Genomic DNA, 19243 nt, shown 5'->3' on the forward strand with positions numbered 1-19243 from the left:
TAGAAAAGCACAACGACAATGACTGACAGCTGTAAGGATAGACTATCAATGTCAGCGCGCGAAAGATCAAAAATGATTAATTCAGAACAAGAACAAGCGGGAGGGAGAGAAAGCTAGCTAAATGCGGATCAATAACACCATTCAATTTTATTAGGCAACCATTTTTTTTACACCAATAGTACTGTCTTATGGTCGGAAAGAATTGAACACGGTACGGAAGTATTGATTTCACGGTTTTAATGCAGGTTCACTGCAAATACACAAGCGAAAGGAGGATAAAGTAACTTAAGATGAGTGTGGTGATCTCTCAACAGGTAAGAAATGTCTATTTTCAAATTGTTAGTTACATTAGCTAGCTACATAAAATACATAGTTAAACGTTCAACACATTAAACAAACATTAACTAGGTTAATTTTGACTAACATTAGGTCGGGATTGAGTCCGCCATAACCCCATGCTAGTTAGCTCGCTAACGTTAGCTCGCTAACTTTACCTGACTTGTTACTGATTTGAGTTGGATTAACTAGCTAGCAATCCTCGTCCTTTGGCTAGTTTGAACGACTGTTTGTTAGACATTTGCATAGGGTAACAATGTGACTGTGTAAACAATGAACATTGTGTGAACTGTAAACTGTTCTAGCCAGTTTTCTATGCTATGTGTAACATTAGCCACTGTTGAATGTCCAGCTGGCTAACTACGGTAACCGTATGCTCTTTGTGGCAGCTGAGAGAGAAGGCGCCACAACAGCCATTTGGCGACCCAATATTGAACAACAGACAAGCATCACATTTTAAGCAAGCAAGATCATTCACCTAAATTTACAATCGTTTTTTTTCTTCACATTTCAATTTTTCTATGTTTACATCAGTTATACTTTTGTCTTGTCACTGGGAAGAAGACAGACCATGATTATTTTGTAGGAAAGAGGGGCATAGTCGCCAGCATGGTTCCCTCAAACAACATAAACATTTGGTGAATTTCTGACATTTTTATTCCCCCCCCTCTATCCAGGCGCTGGAGCTCCCTGCTGAGGAACCAGTAGCAGAGAGTGATTCAGACAGCGGGATGGGCTCACCAGTGGAGGAGCTGCAGATTGGTTCTGAGATGATTACCAATACTGTTGACCAGCAAGGTACAGTGACGCAACAAAACAGGTGATCCGTGCCTAAACAGACCACCTGACCAGAGCCCTCAGTTAATGTAAATAGACTGCTCTGGACTGGGCCATTTGCTTCGTGATAAGAAACAATGGATTGTCTAGTCTTTGACTTTAGACTATCCAACCATTGACACAAACTACAGTACTTGGCAATTCAACTACCAGTGCAAACTAACCTACTTACTTTAATAGGTAATAGTTTGCTTTGTGACGTAAACGGAATACCACCTTTCCCGCATTTAGTCATTAAGATGGCTTGTAATATTTTTCCCAGATTCGGATGATGACATCACAGTGAACCGGCGGTCCCGCTGTCGGAAGGCCCTGAGAGACAGTGATAGCGAGGAGGTGGTGCCTGAGATGGCAGAGGCCCTGGGCCTGTCAGCATCCAGTGGAGATGAGATGGAGACTGCTGAGGAAGAGGTCAAAAAGGCAGAATTAAGGAGCAAGAAGATATCCCGGATAGCCCCTATCGACAGTGATGACAGCGCGCCAGAGGAGGAGGAAGAGCTGGTAAAAAAGGATGTGAAACAGAAGGAAGGGAAGAGGGAGAAGAGCCAGAGACACAGAGAGAAGAAAGAGAAGCGCAGCAAAGCTGTGGAGCGACTGAAGAAGAGAGAGAGGCCTGAAGAGGTGAGAGGTTGAGTTATAGTGACAGTGTAAAATTCAGAGTTTTGATACAAAGTAAAGACTATTTTTCTAATGAAGAAAAGACTCCTTTTCCCATCACTCTCTGTTTTGTAGGAGACCCCTTTGCCCTGTGCTCTGAATGACAGCGGCTGTCTCCTTGGTGACAAAGACCTATATGACGCTGGTCTGGATGATGATGAAGAGTCTCTGGATGCCATCAGAGCAGCAGTAAAGCAGAAATCCAAGAAGCACAAGGTAAGAGCAACATTTAAAAGTCCTATCTGTAGTTCAGGAGTAGGTGTGAGGTCACTAAAAAGCAAACGTATGCCAAAAATAAATCACCCAGGATAACTTTGTGAATGTGAAGTGGTTTGTGAGTTCATTTGAGTTCATGACTAATCTTACATAGCTTTGTCTCTGTATATTGTGCTGTGCATGCAGACGATGTGCTGTGTATCAGAACTATGCTCTGTATCTTTTCCTCAGGAGCCTTTATTTGATGATGAGGAGGAGGAGGGAGATGATGATGAGGCTGGACCGAAACAGCGTCCCCAGGAGAGGAAGGCAGCTCGAGCCAGCAAGGAGGCCATGAAGCAGCTGCACAGTGAGACCCAGAGGCTGGTCCGAGGTCAGTTTGTTTTTACGTGCATATTACAATAGCGTGTCCCTATATGAAGTGTGTTGCCCGTGTTCCACTATGCTTTGTCTCTACATGGCTTGCTACACACTTTTCCTGTGTGGCTTCTATTGTCCAACCCAGTGTTTCTTGTTGCATGTTCTTAATTCCTTTGCAGAATCTACATGCGGGCTGCCCTACCACATGCCTGAGCCCAAGAGCATCGACCAGTTCTTCAAGAGGAGAGCCCGACCTGAGGGTTCTGCTATGGCACTACTGAAGTGAGAAGACATTTATCTACCAGGATTTCTTTACTTCTACCTTCTACCTACCTTCTTTGCAATTACTGAACTATGCTCATCTAGTTTTGTCCAAATAATTTAAAGGGGCAATCTGATATACCCATTGATTCTTAAAGAATATAACTTATAAATGCCTCATGAGGTTTGTTCAGCTGTCGTACCCTATCAGAACCCAAAATATCTTGTTTATCTCCTTTGTTTGTGAACAAAATCGTTGTAAACAAACACTGTATAGTCTCAAAACATGGTTAAAACTATAATTGTATATAGATGGGGTGAATCAATACAGTTACATATCGCAATAATATTTCTGATGATATTATATCGGTAGTTTGACTCCAATAACTATATACATACATGCATGCATGCATACACAGTACCAGTCAAAAGTTTGGACACACCTACTCATTCAAAGGTTTTCCTTGAATTTCTTACTGTTTTCTACATTGTAGAATAATAGTGAAGACATCAAAACTATGAAATAACACCATGGAATCATGTAGTAACCAAAAAAGTGTTAAACAAATCAAAACATATTTCAATTCTTCAAAGTAGCCACCCTTTGCCTTGGTGACGGCTTTGCACACTCTTGGCATTCTCTCAACCAGCTTCATGAGGAATGCTTTTCCAGCAGTCTTGAAGGAGTACCCACATATGCTGAGCACTTTGTTGGTTGCTTTTCCTTCACTCTGCGATCCAACTCATCCCAAACCATCTCAATTGGGTTGATGTCGGGTGATTGTGGAGGCCATGTCATCTGATGCAGCACTCGATCGCTCTCCTTATTGGTCAAATAGCCCTTACACAGCCTGGAGGTGTGTTTGGTCATTGACCTGTTGACAGTCCCACTAAGCGCAATCCAGATGGGATGGCGTATAACTGCAGAATGCTGTGGTAGCCATGCTGGTGATTGTGCCTTGAATTCTAAATAAATCACAGACGGTGTCACCAGCAAAGCACCATCACACCACCTCCAGCTCCATACTGCATCGCACCTGCCAAATTTTGTAACAATGCGCAAGGCTCCGTATAGCTCCGCATTGACATGATTGGTTGACGGTAGGTGGGGACAGGAGGTATAAACACACTCACTTCCTTGACAACTTCCTTCACAACAGCTCTGCTCCGTGAAGAAGTATGATTGCCCAGACTTCTGCAGAGGCCGTATCCCTGTAAATGCTGCACAGTCAATGCAGACGTCGTATTGACCATGCATCGCCTTTTCGTATCGTGATAATATGGTATCGTGAGGTCCCGGGTAATTCTCAGACCTAATAGGCGGTCAGTCCTTGCATCTATCTCTCTGTCTATGAATTTGAATTGTTACATTTCTCCTGCCCTATCACTCAGCTTTTTACCAAAACAGTGGTGGGGATTCCATTTTGTTATTTTTTTGAACTCCAGATTGCCCCTTTTTAAGCATATAAACCCCTTTTTATTTGTATTTATTTTAAGGTCTGCCAGGTATCAGGACTTGATAAAGGAGGCAACCCCAACACCACCTCCCCCCAACCCACCCAAGGAGTCCCAACAGCCCTCAGCCTCCCTGGACCCACCCTCCACCCAGACCCAAGCTCTCTCCCAGCCAACGGCCACTTCCTCCCCACACCAGGAGAACCACAGCAGGGCAGGAGAGACCTCTCCAACCCAGGAGCTCGACGACGATGAATTCCCACTACCTGAACTGGCCGCCATTATGCAGGGGGCTAATATTTCAGTGTTTGGTGGTGCTGAAATTCCACCACCAGAGTCTATGGAGGCTGGACCCCCAGAGCAGAACCAGGCAGAGCCCTCTGACTCCCAAGCCCAGGAGATGGAGGCAAAGGCAGGGGATTGGGATGGAGCTCAGCCGCTACCTGCTCCAGCCAGCGTGGACCCCGTAGCACCACCAGTCCCAAAACTCAAGAAGGACAGGCTGGCCAGACTGAGGGAGCTGGGGGTGGAGCCCCCGCCTGTCCCCAAACTGTGTGCTGACGATGGGTCCTTTGATCTGGAGCCCCCTCAGGTTAATCCAGGTGAGAGCACCACAGCAAATGTTCAGCTCCATAATGTCAGAGCTCTATAGTACAGTATTTTCCAAATGGTGGGTTGGGGTTTAAAGCCTTGTGTTTAGATGCATGCTTTTGTACATTTTATGTGGCACACAAAAGGATTCTGGTGGGTCACAACGCAAGCACACCCTATTGTGGCAAAATGGGTGAGCTTGAATGAATTGGGTTGAGAAGAACCCCAGTCAAGTTGGTTGTAATGTTATGGTCTTCTGTAGTTAACCGGTTTGTTTCCCCCCTCAGGCGTGGAGGCGTTGAAGGAGCGTTTCCTACGTCACGTCCAGCCCGTGGCCCGGCCCAGAGGGGAACGCACCGTGCAGCTCAGCGTCATCCGTAAAGACAGCAGCGAAGAGCTCCACCAAGACACTGTCACCACCACCATCAGGGAAGGGGAGGAGGAGGCTGCACACACCGCGCCTGGTACAAGCACCATCTCACACACACGTTCTCTCTAAACCTCCACACACACACTCGCTAAAGAGGCATCCCATACCATGCATCATAAGCCAATTTCCTGAAATCCACCACCACACATATATTTCCAAATGTCTTCATTTCTCTGCCCACTGGCTGCAATATTCTTTCCTAACCAGTCTTGTTTCACCCTTTCCTCAGGTGAGAAGCTGACCAACCTGAAGTCCCGTCTGCAGCAGGCCATGGCCGTAAAGAGACGGGAGGATCGAGAACGCAAGGCCGCCCTCCATCGCCTAGACAACGAGGACTGTGGCGAGGAAGAAGAGGAGGAAGAGGAAATGACGGATTCCGAGGGGGAAGAGGTAAGAGTGGCTCGGCGGCTTTGACCTTCGACCCCCATCCACCGCACCTGCCTCAGGCAGTCTTGGGTTGCGTGTCAGTGCTTTCCGTAACACTTCTCGCAGTGATGCGCTGCGATGGGAACCAACACATTGAAGACCAAAGTGTTTTTAAGTGGAAAAATTAGAATAACGGTAATAGAGGGAATGTCTTGTCCAATTAATGGTAATGGTAATGGTAATGGTAATGGTAATGGTAATGGTAATAGTAATGGTAATAGTAATGTTAATGGTAATGTTAATGGTAATAGTAATGTAATGGTAATGTTATGGTTATGGTAATGGTAATGGGACCATTAATTGTGTTGGTGTGTTTCGTAGTTTGTCCAAACCTGTTTGTCTCTCCACAGGGTGTAGATGAGTTACTGGGGTGTGGTGATGCTGATGGCGAGGATGAGGATGACGACGAGGATGACGATCAGGAGGAGGGCAGCGCGGCACAGAGGGGTGTGAGGAGCCCCTCCCCATTAAGATTAAAGGGTCCCTCTCCCCCACCAGACTTGCTCAACACAGACGGAACCCTCATGCTGTTTGCGAGCAGCTCCTGCTCGCGCACGGGGTATGTGTGTGTGTGTGTGGTGCTGGTATTTGGGAGTCTCGGCCATGTACATGGGCTGACAATACGTGGCCTGCATAAGGCAAAGTAGCACGCGATGTACCGCTCCATGTCGTTGGTCATGGGCAGCCTTGTTGTGTGGAGAAGGAAGTGCTATCTATATCCACAGGTGTCCAGGTGTCAGTGGCCTCGACTCCTTCTCGACTGTAGTGGATTCAAGTAATGTGTTTTAAAAAGTGTGTAAGCCATTGTTTAATTTCATCAACAAAAGTAGTGAATCAAATATTCATCAAACACAAATATTTCTGTGGCAATTGACGAGGCTATAACTGACTAAATAGACTAAATTATATTTAATTTCAGTTGGACTAAAACGAGACAATTATCTCTGACTGAAATCACGACAAAGTGGACTGGACAAGAGTTTTTGCCGAGATTCAGAGCTTTTCGATGATGAGCACAATTAATATTAGTAGCAGATATGCACAGTCTTTTTCAGCAGTGGGAAGATGGTGCCTCACCTGGCACACCAGCTGGTGAGCTACCGGGTAGCAAGCGCTGCGTGTGGGCAGATGGGCTCCGTTTCCAATGATACATTTCTGTTAATGTCATTTATTTAGTCACAATCTGTCAGTCAAATAAAAATCGACGTCGGATCGTAATGACACTTCAACGCGTCTGTGTTTGTGCATCACCGGCATGTGTGCAAGACGAGTGGTCAGGTGCTCAAGGAGAGAGAGAGCGAGACAGTTGGCCATTGCTGCAGCAGGTAGGCCTAGCCTATAAAATATTCTAGAGAACTAACTAGGTAGCCATTTCAAGGCATATCTTGTACCCTTGAGTTAACTGTTTAGCTGTTATGAGCATGTGTTCATGTTTTCGTCACGTCCCCAGGAATATTCCACCGACACTCGCGAATAAGGCCATCCAAAGTTGATTTGCGCCTCGATCACACCTGCGCAAAATGGTACGCAGCATCATCTGGATGTGTGCAACCAAAGTTCAACATTCTGCAACCATTTTCTGTCAAGCCCTCTACACATACAGTTTGATGCTTAGGTTCAATAAATCCAACGTATGCACCACAAAGAACGCACTGCAACTGCCTCTGCATCGCAACGGTACAAGGCAAATGCAGTGTTCCAATGGAAATCAATGTACTTCTGGTGTACCAAAATAGATGCACTGTCTGTGATCAAGGCATAACTTTTTTTAAACAATTAATATGATTATTTTAAACAATTATTTTTGATGGAATGAATGATCTTTTGAATTTTAATTTGTAACCTCCCCCCCCCCCACTTTCCCCACTGCATTTCATAGCCAGGTTCTGTAGCCAAGTCTCTCTCTCTCTCTTCCTCGGAGAAAACGGCTTGATTCTAGCTCTTACCGTTCAAAAGCTATGATCCATAATACAAGCGTTTTTGTCTCTTTCTATCGTGCATTTTGCATTAAAAATCTGTTCTAAAACTAGGCTACTTGCGGCCTGGACCGTAAACCATTTCATTAGGCTGCACACTTGTTTGTTCATTATACCTCATTAGCTAGCTATAGCTAACAACCTGGGGGCGCGTTCAGCAGGACGCAACGTTTTGGAACGTTGTTAGAAATATGCTATGTAGAACAAACATGCCTCTGACGTGTTGAATAATAATAAAAATGTATATATAAATGGAATTTCTATCTGCAACATTGGCGAACGTTTTGCAACTTACCGTTTCCCAGGTAACATTACCAGTAGCCTGTATGCAAATATTTGGTGGCACAGAAAGGAAATGGGATAGCAAACAAGTTATTGACAAGATTCTTCTTGCCACTACACTATCTGACTGGGCAAATAACTTTTTATTTAGAGTTTTGTGATTCGACTAAATCACTGGGCGAAACAGTCATTAGCTCCCAATCTACTTTTGGACAGCACGGTGGCTGCGGCATCTGAAACGGTTCATAACAATGGCAGTGACGTGACGGAGGTGCAAACCATAGTACTTTAAGGGAGCATCTGGTGATTGGTGACCAGCTCGCTCTCGCAACGCAAGATAATTATCACATGGCCATATAATTATGATATATTCTTATGTTTGTCATATTTCTGCTGTTGGGAGAGAATAGGATGTTCTCTGGTAGGACAAGGCTATGTATGTTTGTGCACATAGAAGTCAGTGGTTTATGTTTTCTATAGGTTAATGAGGCAATACCAGACGATCATTATTCAAATGACAAAAATGTGACTTAACACTGAATTATATTTTAGTCGAAATGACTAAGACTAGACTACATCTAAAATAGAGGACCAAAATGAACACTGGTGTAAGGTAAATGTGTATATACTATGTGTGTTATCTGTCCCTCCAAGTTGTAATGATTTGTCTTTCTTACAGAGATGGTGTAAAGAGGACAGGGCCCGGTGGTCAAGACAGTTACACAAAGATGGGTGAGGAGACTGAACATCTCACTTTCAAGTAAATTGTCATAACTATGCTACTTCATAAAATACTCTCAAATCCTTGATGGAATCAGGTGTCTCTTTTCCAGTCTAGGTTAAATCATTTGGGGGGGGGGGGACTTAAGGTTATGAAAAATGGAAGTTTCACTGGTAAAATTGTATTGCAAGTTCTATGTCTCTTTTCTGCTACAGAGGAAGAAGATTCTCTGTCCCTGGCCAAGGACAACAGTCACAACAGTAGTTTTGAGCTGCTGGGCTCCATGCTGCCGTCCTACCAGCCTGTCAACCGCAGCACCACAGGAGGCAGGGGCCTGTCAGCCAGACCCTTCCGCTCCCCTTCACCCTGCTTCTTCAGACCCAGCTTCCTGGGATCTGCCTCCAAGGTGAGACGCTGACAGTTTAGGAGGGTTTATATCCTGTATGTCTAGGGCACAGTGTTTTCCTTACCACTCTGACAGTATAAAAGTGTCAGAAGAGAGCCAATCGTAACCACACAGACCCAAGTATGCATGTCTCCCAGTAATGAATATGTGAATTCAATCAGGGACCGCAGAACGATTTTGACCGGGGGTGCAGTAACCTATGTGTGCTTGCCAATTTGTTTTCATTGGGCATGATAGTAAAGACTAATTTAACTGTAAAAAATGTATTGCGTTTTAATGTGTCATGAACACAACCAGGCATGATGTTTTCATCTGATAAACCACGTTTCCGTCACGACCGCTGTAATGGAAACAGGACGTTTCGCTACCATTTTTTTAAATGCTGACAGATCATTTGTTTGTTCTATATGTGATCTTTTTCGGTAACATTCATTCATTCATTATGCGAGAAATGGTGGTGGAAACGCCTTTGAGCAAGTATTGATATAATAACCATCATATGGAAGTAAACTATGGTGTGTGTGGTCCTCCCACTACAACTCAGGAAAGCATGCAGTTTATTAGGCTACACATGAAATAAGTTAAGATGAACCTCACAGGGTGGTGAAGGTGCACAGTGACGAGCTTGATGCCCCTTTCAATAAATATCGAGGGTCTTATTCTGGTCACATGGTGATCGATGCTTGACTGCCATTTGACAATCTAAAAATCATTATCCATAATGAGCTAATCTCATCATGTGGCCTGGCCTTCCCACACTGTATCTGCGAGCTCTTGGCTAGAGCGCACGTGCAAAGTCCACAGTAAGCCCATTTTACTATTTAACGCAACCGTTTTTGTGACAAAACTATCGGTCTAGTTGAAAATGCGATGGAAAGACATTGAACTTTTTTTCGATTTTTATTCGATACATGAAAACTTAAAGCGGATAATTACATTGTGTGCACTATCACTCACTGATTACACCACTGGTGGGAAAATGCGCATATTTTCTTTATTCAGATTTTAGACTATTTGCATGAAACTCCGTCGCCAATTAGATGGAAACCTAGCTACTGTCAAATCACTTAAAAAGTAGGCTACCTGTGTGCGTTCGATCCACTCTATAATGATTCCAGCATCTAAAACAGTGCGCGCACCTCCATTTTCATGAATGGAAAGGGAGCCTATTAACACCGAACATGTAATAACATTCAGCAACTATTAGGCACACATGTAGCCTGAATTCATTGATGCCTCCACTGCTGTTCGCATGCGTCCCTGTCCCAGACGTCTCAGTCTACTTTCACCCCTATTTTAGCGAGGGGGGAATTCTGCATATAATTTCCAACATTTTGCAGGCTATTTGTTGACCGACTTAGGCCTGCAGCTACTATTCTCTCATTACTTGTTGCCTTAGGAGACAAAAAAAAGCGGAGCTCACCAGAACAATGTAATAAATGAATAGAATGAATGCATCAGTAATAGTCCTAAACCTAATCTAGTTGACATTGGTAAAGTTTTGTCTTCCATTTCTGCTCACAGAGCAAGGACGTGTAGCGACCGGGGCAAACCTACAATAGCCTAACTTAAAAAAAAAAAATGTCTAAATGACGTAGGTTTCACCGGTTTCAAGGAAATTTAAAAGCTGTGAAAACGATCCAACATGAATCTGATTTAGGTTTCAGCTCATCCTGGATGCATATTTTTATGTGGTTGAAATAGCCTACTGTCATGTTTTGTCACTGACAAAGACAGCACGTTTGCACAGTCCCTAACTGCATTCTCGTTCTCTCAAGATGCTGAAAGTCATATTTCTCCACTCCTATTCCCAAGACTAAGTTAACATTTGGTGTATCATTTTACTGCAAGAAACACCATTTTATTAGGCAACATGTGAGAGTAATAGCCCTACAGTCAGTGTCTATATTTCAGTTGCTACATTAGGCTAAAACTTCTGTGTCCAAATGTGTATTTTTAGGTAAGATGAGCAGCAGCACCCCACCCCAAACCCCTATAGACATGTTTATTCTTACGTTAAGATTCAGCCCTTGAGGAAGAAAGGTGGTTTTTAATAAATGTTGAGACTGGCTCCTTTGAGTCTCATCCCCAGTCTGTCATCCCTCCCTCTCTCCATCCCACAGAGCTCAGGGAAACTCTCCGAGCCCTCCCTCTCGCTGCCCGTGGAGGACTCTCAGGACCTGTACGCTCCCCCCTCCCCCGGCGAGTCTCCTGGCCCCCTGGGGGCCCCATCCCAGGGTCGCTTCTCTCTGGAGGAGGACTCCCAGCTCCTGGATGCCGACGGCTTCCTCAACGTGGGGCCCCGCACTGGCCCCCCGCGCTCCCACAAGAGGCAGCTCCTACTGGCCAGCCTGGATGAGAACGCTATGGACGCTAACATGGGGGAGCTGTTAGGAATGTGCTCTGGGGGGTTCGGGACTGCCAGAGAGGGTGGAGTGGGTGGGCTTGGGGCCTCGCCAGAGGATGAATTGTTAGGGCTGTGTTCTGGAATGTTCCCTACCACACAGACGGAGGGAGCGAAGGAGAGGAAGAACGAGGCAGGAGTTAGAGGTCTGGGGGCGACCCAGGAGGATGAGCTGCTGGGGCTGTGTTCGGGAGTATTCCCCACCGCACAGGCAGAAAGGGAGAAGGAGGGAGCGGAAGGGAGGAAGAGGGAAGAAGAGAAGATGGAGTTGGAAATGGACCGAGACGATGACATGGATCAGCTGCTCGGCCTCTGCTCTGGGAAGTTTACTACTCAAGGTAAGCGTGTCTCCCAAGTACTGGGTGTGTATGTCTGGGTGATTGGGTGTAACAATAATGTTTTGGTTCCATTCCTCACAATCTCTCTCCGTATAGGTGTCTCCCCCTTGCGATCCAACTCGAGCTACGCCCCACACTCGTCAACTGCGGAAGACGGGTACAAATATTTTTTTCAACGCAGACAATCACTGACTCCAGACATTTAAAATGGAATTCAACAATATTAAATGTAGTGAACTTATTAGGAAATAAAGTAAATGTATTGTAATTTATTAGGAAGTTCATTTATTTGTCCAAGTTAATGATAAGACTTAAACAAAATGTAGTAATTCGTATTTTCCTGCACAGGAATACCACTGTGTTGTGTGGTGCTCGTATGTCTAGTCTATGCTCTGTGCAGCCGTTAGCGATAATGCTAATGATAACCTTCTACTCTACTGGTAGATTGAAAGGCTTTTCCAAAAACCTTCTCAATAAAATGTTAACTGCAAAGTAGCCTATACCTACCTGACAGAATGATATCGTGATTATTTGCATTAAACCAGCCATCGTTTATTTTGCTACAGAAACACTGCCAACCAAACAACACTTTCTGGCTGGTGTGCACATGCATTAAAAACTGCGCACTACACCTACAATTCAACATTCCTTAGATTTTACCAGACCTCAAGTTTTCTCCTGATGTAGTTTGAGCATTGTTGTGGACTTAAAACATCTCATTCTTGTTTTTCTATTTTTTTTTTAAGTGATTTTGAGGGTGAAAACCTGAAAAACAACTGATTTTGCAAAAAAAAATTGGGATCTGATGACTAATTTACCTTCTCGGTATCAATAAAGTTTATTCAATTCGGTAACGGAGTACTATGTTACACTTCTTGTACTAACCACTATGATATACTCAGGCTATACATTCAAAGAAATCGAAAAATGTATCCCTGTAAGGCTAAATGCTATTCTGTGATGTTTCAGTAGAAAGAAACAGGTGGATGAGGATTGTGAGTTTCGACTTCTGTCAGACGTGGAGAGCCAGAGTGAGCAGGTAAGGCACACGCGATCGCACCTTTTGCATTGATGACGTATACCCCAAACAGCTAAACTAATTCCTTCCTCCTTTCCTTCCAGGAAGACGATGATGGCGAAGAGGACGTAGAGAACGACGAGGAGGAGGAGGAGGAGGAGAGGGAGGCTGTGTTTGCACCCCGGCAAGGAAGGAAGAAAATGTACGTAGAGAACTGTTCCTGAATGATGAACTTACACTATACCTTAGTCTGTCAATATAACTTTAGGTCTTAGGATGAGTGTCTGTCGAATGTCCTGTTTTGAAAATGAACTCAATTGCACGAACTCTAAACCCTTTTTATGTATCAGAATGCGGTTTCCACACCAGAAGGATAGTTCAAGCCCACTTTGTATTCATGTCGTCTGGTTGTTTTCCGCTCTCTGCAGGCGCATGGCAGAGTTTGTGGACTCTGAGGCTGAGCTCTCAGGTAGTGACGTGGGCAGTGAGGATGAGGATGGCGGTGAGAATGAATATGAGGAGGAGGAGCTGCTGGACGAGCTGCCGTCTGATGAAGAGCTGCAGGACCAGGTCAACAAGATCCACATGTATGTACTGACCCAAATACCCCCACCCCCAAAAAATAACATTCTAAATACCTCGGACAAAAAAAATCTAACAACTTCTATTGGGTTACCTTAACAAAGCACAATGTGCCTTATCTTCATAGGTTTGGGAGTAGAAAGGTTTATTTTGTTCATTTTTATTGGAAAAAAGCAATCAATCGTATGACCCTAAAGCTTAGTGTAACCCGCTCGTCTACAGGAAACAGGTCCTTGACGACGACAAGCGGCGACTGCGGCTGTACCAAGAGCGTTACCTAGCCGACGGGGACCTGCACTCAGACGGCCCGGGCCGAGCTCGCCGCTTCCGCTGGAAGAACATAGGTGGGTGTGTCCTGAGTTGGCGTCCTCCTACGACAGATATCATGCTTTTCTGTTCCACAAGCTTTATTCAACAGTCGTGTTTTAACCCAATGCTGTCTCTGATTTTGTGGTGCTTTTCTTTCTTTAGACGATGGCTTTGACATGGACGGAATGGGGGCGGAGGGGGAGGAAGAGGAGGAGGAGGAAGAGTTGGACCAGGCAGAGCTGCAGAGGAGGAAAGAGAGGTTGGAGAGGGAGCAGTGGCTACGAGAACAGGTACACTTCATGTACAAAAGTATGTGGACACCCCTTCAAATTAGTGGCTTCGGGCTATTAAAGCCACACCCCGTTGCTGACCGGTCTATAAAATCGAGCACACAGCCACGCAATCTCCATAGACAAACATTGGCAGTAGGATGACCTTACTGAAGAATACAGTGACTTTCAACGTGGCACCGTCATAGGATGCCATCTTTCCAACAAGTCAGTTTGTAAAATGTCTGCCCTGCTAGAGCTGCCCCGGTCAACTGTAAGTGCTGTTATTGTGAAGTGGAAATGTCTAGGACTAACAACGGCTCAGCCGTGAAGTGGTAGGACACACAAGCTCACAGAACGGATCCTCCGAGTGCTGAAGCGCGTAAAAATCATCTGTCCTCGGTTGTAATGCCAAGCGTTGGCTAGAATGGTGTAAAGCTCGCCGCCATTGGACTCTGGAGCAGTGGAAACGCGTTCTCTGGAGTGATGAATCACATGTCACCATCTTGCAGTCAGGACTAATCTGGGTTTGGAGGATTCCAGGAGAACACTACCTGCCCCAATGCATAGTGCCAACTGTAGTTTGGTGGAGGAGGAATAATAATAGTCTGGGGCTGTTTTTCATGGTTCAGGCTAGTCCCCTTAGTTCGAGTGATGGGACATCAGAACGCTACAGCACACAATGACATTCTAGATGATTCTGTGCTTCCTACTTTGTGGCAACAGTTTGGGGAAGGCCCTTTCCTGTTTCAGCATTACAATGCCTCCGTGCGAGCCAGGCTTAATCGCCCAACCAATACTTGGTCATGTAGTGTATGTACAGCATATGGGAGTGTGTCGAACACTTGGTGTGTGTCATTCTATTCTGTCAGGGGAAACTCACTAGGAACCAAATGGAATGAAACAGGGAGGCATCTACTTGAATTTCTCCAATAAACTTGTATTTGTTGCAAACTGTTTTCCTATGGTTTGGACTAACGATTACTCCCCTGGTTTGTATCCTATGTAGTGTGTGTGGTGTCTCATGTTTGTCTAACTCCCTTTGACTTTCTAGTCAGATGCTAAGGCCAAGAAAGGGCAGGACTTTGACATGGACGAGGAGGAGGAGAAGGTTGGAGAGGAGGACAGCCAGTTCATGAAGCTGGCCAAGAAACTGACCGCCAAGAAACTACAGAAGAAAGGTGAGCTGATGTACAAGAGATATGAGATGTGTGTGTGTGTGTGTATATACACTGCTCAAAAAAATAAAGGGAACACTAAAATAACACATCCTAGATCTGAATGAATGAAATAATCTTATTAAATACTTTTTTCTTTACATAGTTGAATGTGCTGACAACAAAATCACACAAAAATAATCAATGGAAATCCAATTTATCAACCCATGGAGGTCTGGATTTGGAGTCACACTCAAAATTAAAGTGGAAAACCACACTACAGGCTGATCCAACTTTGATGTAATGTCCTTAAAACAAGTCAAAATGAGGCTCAGTACTGTGTGTGTGGCCTCCACGTGCCTGTATGACCTCCCTACAATCCACGTGCCTGTATGACCTCCCTCCATCCACCAACGTGGCGTTGGTGGATGGAGCGAGACATGATGTCCCAGATGTGCTCAATTGGATTCAGGTCTGGGGAACGGGCGGGCCAGTCCATAGCATCAATGCCTTCCTCTTGCAGGAACTGCTGACACACTCCAGCCACATGAGGTCTAGCATTGTCTTGCATTAGGAGGAACCCAGGGCCAACCGCACCAGCATATGGTCTCACAAGGGGTCTGAGGATCTCATCTCGGTACCTAATGGCAGTCAGGCTACCTCTGGCGAGCACATGGAGGGCTGTGCGGCCCCTCAAAGAAATGCCACCCCACACCATGACTGACCCACCGCCAAACCGGTCATGCTGGAGGATGTTGCAGGCAGCAGAACGTTCTCCACGGCGTCTCCAGACTCTGTCACGTCTGTCACATGTGCTCAGTGTGAACCTGCTTTCATCTGTGAAGAGCACAGGGCGCCAGTGGCGAATTTGCCAATCTTGGTGTTCTCTGGCAAATGCCAAACGTCCTGCACGGTGTTGGGCTGTAAGCACAACCACCACCTGTGGACGTCAGGCCCTCATACCACCCTCATGGAGTCCGTTTCTGACCGTTTGAGCAGACACATGCACATTTGTGGCCTGCTGGAGGTCATTTTGCAGGGCTCTGGCAGTGCTTCTCCAGCTCCTCCTTGCACAAAGGCGGAGGTAGCGGTCCTGCTGCTGGGTTGTTGCCATCCTACGGCCTCCTCAACGTCTCCTGATGTACTGGCCTGTCTCCTGGTAGCGCCTCCATGCTCTGGACACTACGCTGACAGACACAGCAAACCTTCTTGCCACAGCTCGCATTGATGTGCCATCCTGGATGAGCTGCACTACCTGAGCCACTTGTGTGGGTTGTAGACTCCGTCTCATGCTACCACTAGAGTGAAAGCACCGCCAGCATTCAAAAGTGACCAAAACATCAACCAGGAAGCATAGGAACTGAGAAGTGGTCTGTGGTCACCACCTGCTGAACCACTCCTTTATTGGGGGTGTCTTGCTAATTGCCTATAATTTCCACCTGTTGTCTATTCCATTTGCACAACAACATGTGAAATTTATTGTCAATCAGTGTTGCTTCCTAAGTGGACAGTTTGATTTCACAGAAGTGTGATTGACTTGGAGTTACATTGTGTTGTTTAAGTGTTCCCTTTATTTTTTTTGAGCTATATATATATATATATATATATATATATATATATATATATATTATATATATATATATATGAATGAATGATGACTGCAAATTTCTCAAGAGTTACTCTTTTTAACCCTCCCCTTATCTCAATTCCTGTGTCTCTCTGTTTTGTTTTCCAGAGCTGCCTGTTGCACCCCAGGCGGACAGAGAATTCCCAGCTCAGAACCCCTTCCAGAGACCTTCTCAACCCACCATGGTCAGTACCTTCCTCATACTAGTCCAGTCTGGACTAGTAGTCACCCTCTCTCCTCTAGTGTGACACTTGTGATTTTCACTGTTGTGTAATCGGAGCCTACTAAGAATCTTTACTAGATGTCTCTGCCTCTATGACCGTTTCACCTCCATTTAACCTTTGAACCCCACCTCAGGTGAAGAGGGGCTCGTTGCTCAGCCAGCCCCGCTCTGTCCTGCAGAAGCTGGCCTGTATCTCCGAGGGGAACCCGCTAGCCCCCCGCAACACCCGAGGGTTCGTCTTCCAAAGCCTATCGCCGGAGAAAGAGGCCTCGGCTGCAGAAGCCCCCAAAAAACAGGCAGGTCAAACCATATAGAGAAAATATAATGGTGTTATATGTAATCCTGTGGGCCTAACACACACAGTTGGATAATAGTTGGTCAGTATTGTAGCTACAACCGTGTGTTGTGTTTCAGTAAACATGTTTTGTTTTTCTTGAAAGCCTCACTCCATTCCCAACAGTTTTTTTTTGTTTTTTCTTCTGTAGAATAAAAACATCCATTACACATTTAAGAGCATATAGTTTCTCCTCTAGAACTTGTGACAGTTTGGTCATTACTGTACTTGTAATTCTAATCATGGGATTTTGGACTGTAGTGTAGTACTGATGTCTGACCATAGGGTGGTGCCAAAAGCCCAAGCTGTCAATGTTTCCCTGGTAAAAACTGTTAGTGCAGTCTTTGTTTGACTAGAACCATTGCTCGCTCTTATCCATACGTTTTTTTTTTTTTTACTATGTTTACATATACTGCAACTTGGTTTTTAGCTGAAAATGTGTACAACATGACATAATCCAAACTGGATCTGTGTGGAATATCTAGATTATTGTATGTATAATCTCTGAACCAATCAGGGAAGATGCAGCGTCAACATGAAATTGTATTTTATCTCAGGGCATTGACATTGTCTTTTTGAAATTGGCTCAAATTTGTATTCGTCGTGATGACATTTTAATTAAAATAAAATGATGCCAGATCAGGTTAAGACTTTTGGGGAGTTCTGTTTTAAACTGAGGCGTAATTGATATTTTTAAATAGCTGTAGTACTGCTCCGAGTCATACAGACGTCCACAAACACAGCTGGACATGTATAAATTCTAATGGGACTCCACGCTGGCACCAAAATCTCCCAAATAATTACATTCCAGTAAGAAATGAAGAATCCCTAAATCGGAATGTTATCGTCATGGGGCGTTTGCTTCTAACGTGGCGGAGAGTTTGTTGACAAGCTCTGTATATCTCTGACAAGTTCTGGTCCATTATTTTAGCAACAGGAGTCATTTCCGATATTTAACTCTGAATATCTCTTTATTTTGCAGATGAAGAAGAGGGGACAAATCAAGGTTTTGGCCCCGGCTGCTAAGCGGCCATGTCGAGAAAACAACGCACCAGCAGCCAAAGGACCCCAAAGAAGTATTTTCTGTTACCTGGAGAACTGAGGTGCCTGACAATTGTGCCTGATGTGCCAATCACACACACATCCAGAGTGTAATACTACCTTATAAAATCTGGTGTCAACAACATTCACACTTTCTCCCGGGACCACATTGACTCTTTTAGACAACACTTGATTGTGTCCTACTTAATTTGTGTCCTGAATATTTTTTTGGTTTTTATCATGTAAATAGAATGGGTTTGATTTTATAATTATTTTGCGATTTTTAAATGTACTTGTTTTAAGTTTGTAAATTAAAGCGTATTTTACCACTTGCTGTAATATCTGTTTAATCCTGGTGTGTTCTATTCTACTCACATGCAGGTTGCTTGTAGGTAGAGGTACAGTGCCTTCAAAGTATTCCTACCCCATGACTTATTCCCCATTTTGTTACATTTACATTACATTACATTTAAGTCATTTAGCAGACGCTCTTATCCAGAGCGACTTACAAATTGGTGCATTCACCTAATGATATCCAGTGGAACAACCACTTTACAATAGTGCATCTAAATCTTTTAAGGGGGGGGGGGGGGTTAGAAGGATTACTTTATCCTATCCTAGGTATTCCTTAAAGAGGTGGGGTTTCAGGTGTCTCCGGAAGGTGGTGATTGACTCCGCTGTCCTGGCGTCGTGAGGGAGCTTGTTCCACCATTGGGGTGTCAGAGCAGCGAACAGTTTTGACTGGGCTGAGCGGGAACTGTGCTTCCTCAGAGGTAGGGGGGCCAGCAGGCCAGTGGTGGATGAACGCAGTGCCCTTGTTTGGGTGTAGGGCCTGATCAGAGCCTGAAGGTATGGAGGTGCCGTTCCCTTCACAGCTCCGTAGGCAATCACCATGGTCTTGTAGCGGATGCGAGCTTCAACTGGAAGCCAGTGGAGAGAGCGGAGGAGCGGGGTGACGTGAGAGAACTTGGGAAGGTTGAACACCAG

General features: G+C 44.9%; 1 protein-coding gene across 2 annotated transcripts; it reads left to right on the forward strand.

The window, feature by feature from the left end:
• The first annotated feature begins 49 nt into the window (after window positions 1–49).
• LOC106588468 (claspin) lies at window positions 50–18595 on the forward strand. 2 transcript variants are annotated; one of them, XM_014177539.3, is made up of 23 exons: window positions 50–314; window positions 1014–1134; window positions 1436–1794; window positions 1906–2046; window positions 2278–2419; window positions 2586–2688; window positions 4165–4724; window positions 5001–5177; window positions 5373–5533; window positions 5920–6128; window positions 8507–8559; window positions 8764–8954; window positions 11078–11696; window positions 11793–11853; window positions 12666–12735; window positions 12819–12916; window positions 13143–13301; window positions 13519–13640; window positions 13768–13895; window positions 14929–15055; window positions 16767–16843; window positions 17016–17177; window positions 18198–18595. In XM_014177539.3, the coding sequence occupies exons 1-23, from the start codon at window positions 291–293 to the stop codon at window positions 18315–18317; spliced, it is 3984 nt and encodes a 1327-aa protein (XP_014033014.3). In that variant the 5' UTR covers window positions 50–290; the 3' UTR covers window positions 18318–18595. The 2 variants fall into 2 exon arrangements, with proteins under 2 accessions (XP_014033014.3, XP_082826086.1); XM_082969960.1 differs by having other exon boundaries at window positions 12669–12735.
• Window positions 18596–19243: the final 648 nt, after the last annotated feature.

The sequence above is a fragment of the Salmo salar genome, chromosome 27 (genome assembly GCF_965601325.2).
Source record: "Salmo salar chromosome 27, fSalSal1, whole genome shotgun sequence".
Lineage (NCBI taxonomy): Eukaryota > Metazoa > Chordata > Actinopteri > Salmoniformes > Salmonidae > Salmo > Salmo salar.

Excerpts from the sequence above, each read along its gene's own strand:
- LOC106588468 (XM_014177539.3), top strand. The coding sequence starts at position 291 with ATGAGTGTGGTGATCTCTCAACAG. Across the intron at positions 1,135-1,435 it reads CAATACTGTTGACCAGCAAG|ATTCGGATGATGACATCACA; the intron begins GTACAGTGACGC and ends TATTTTTCCCAG. Across the intron at positions 5,534-5,919 it reads CGGATTCCGAGGGGGAAGAG|GGTGTAGATGAGTTACTGGG; the intron begins GTAAGAGTGGCT and ends GTCTCTCCACAG.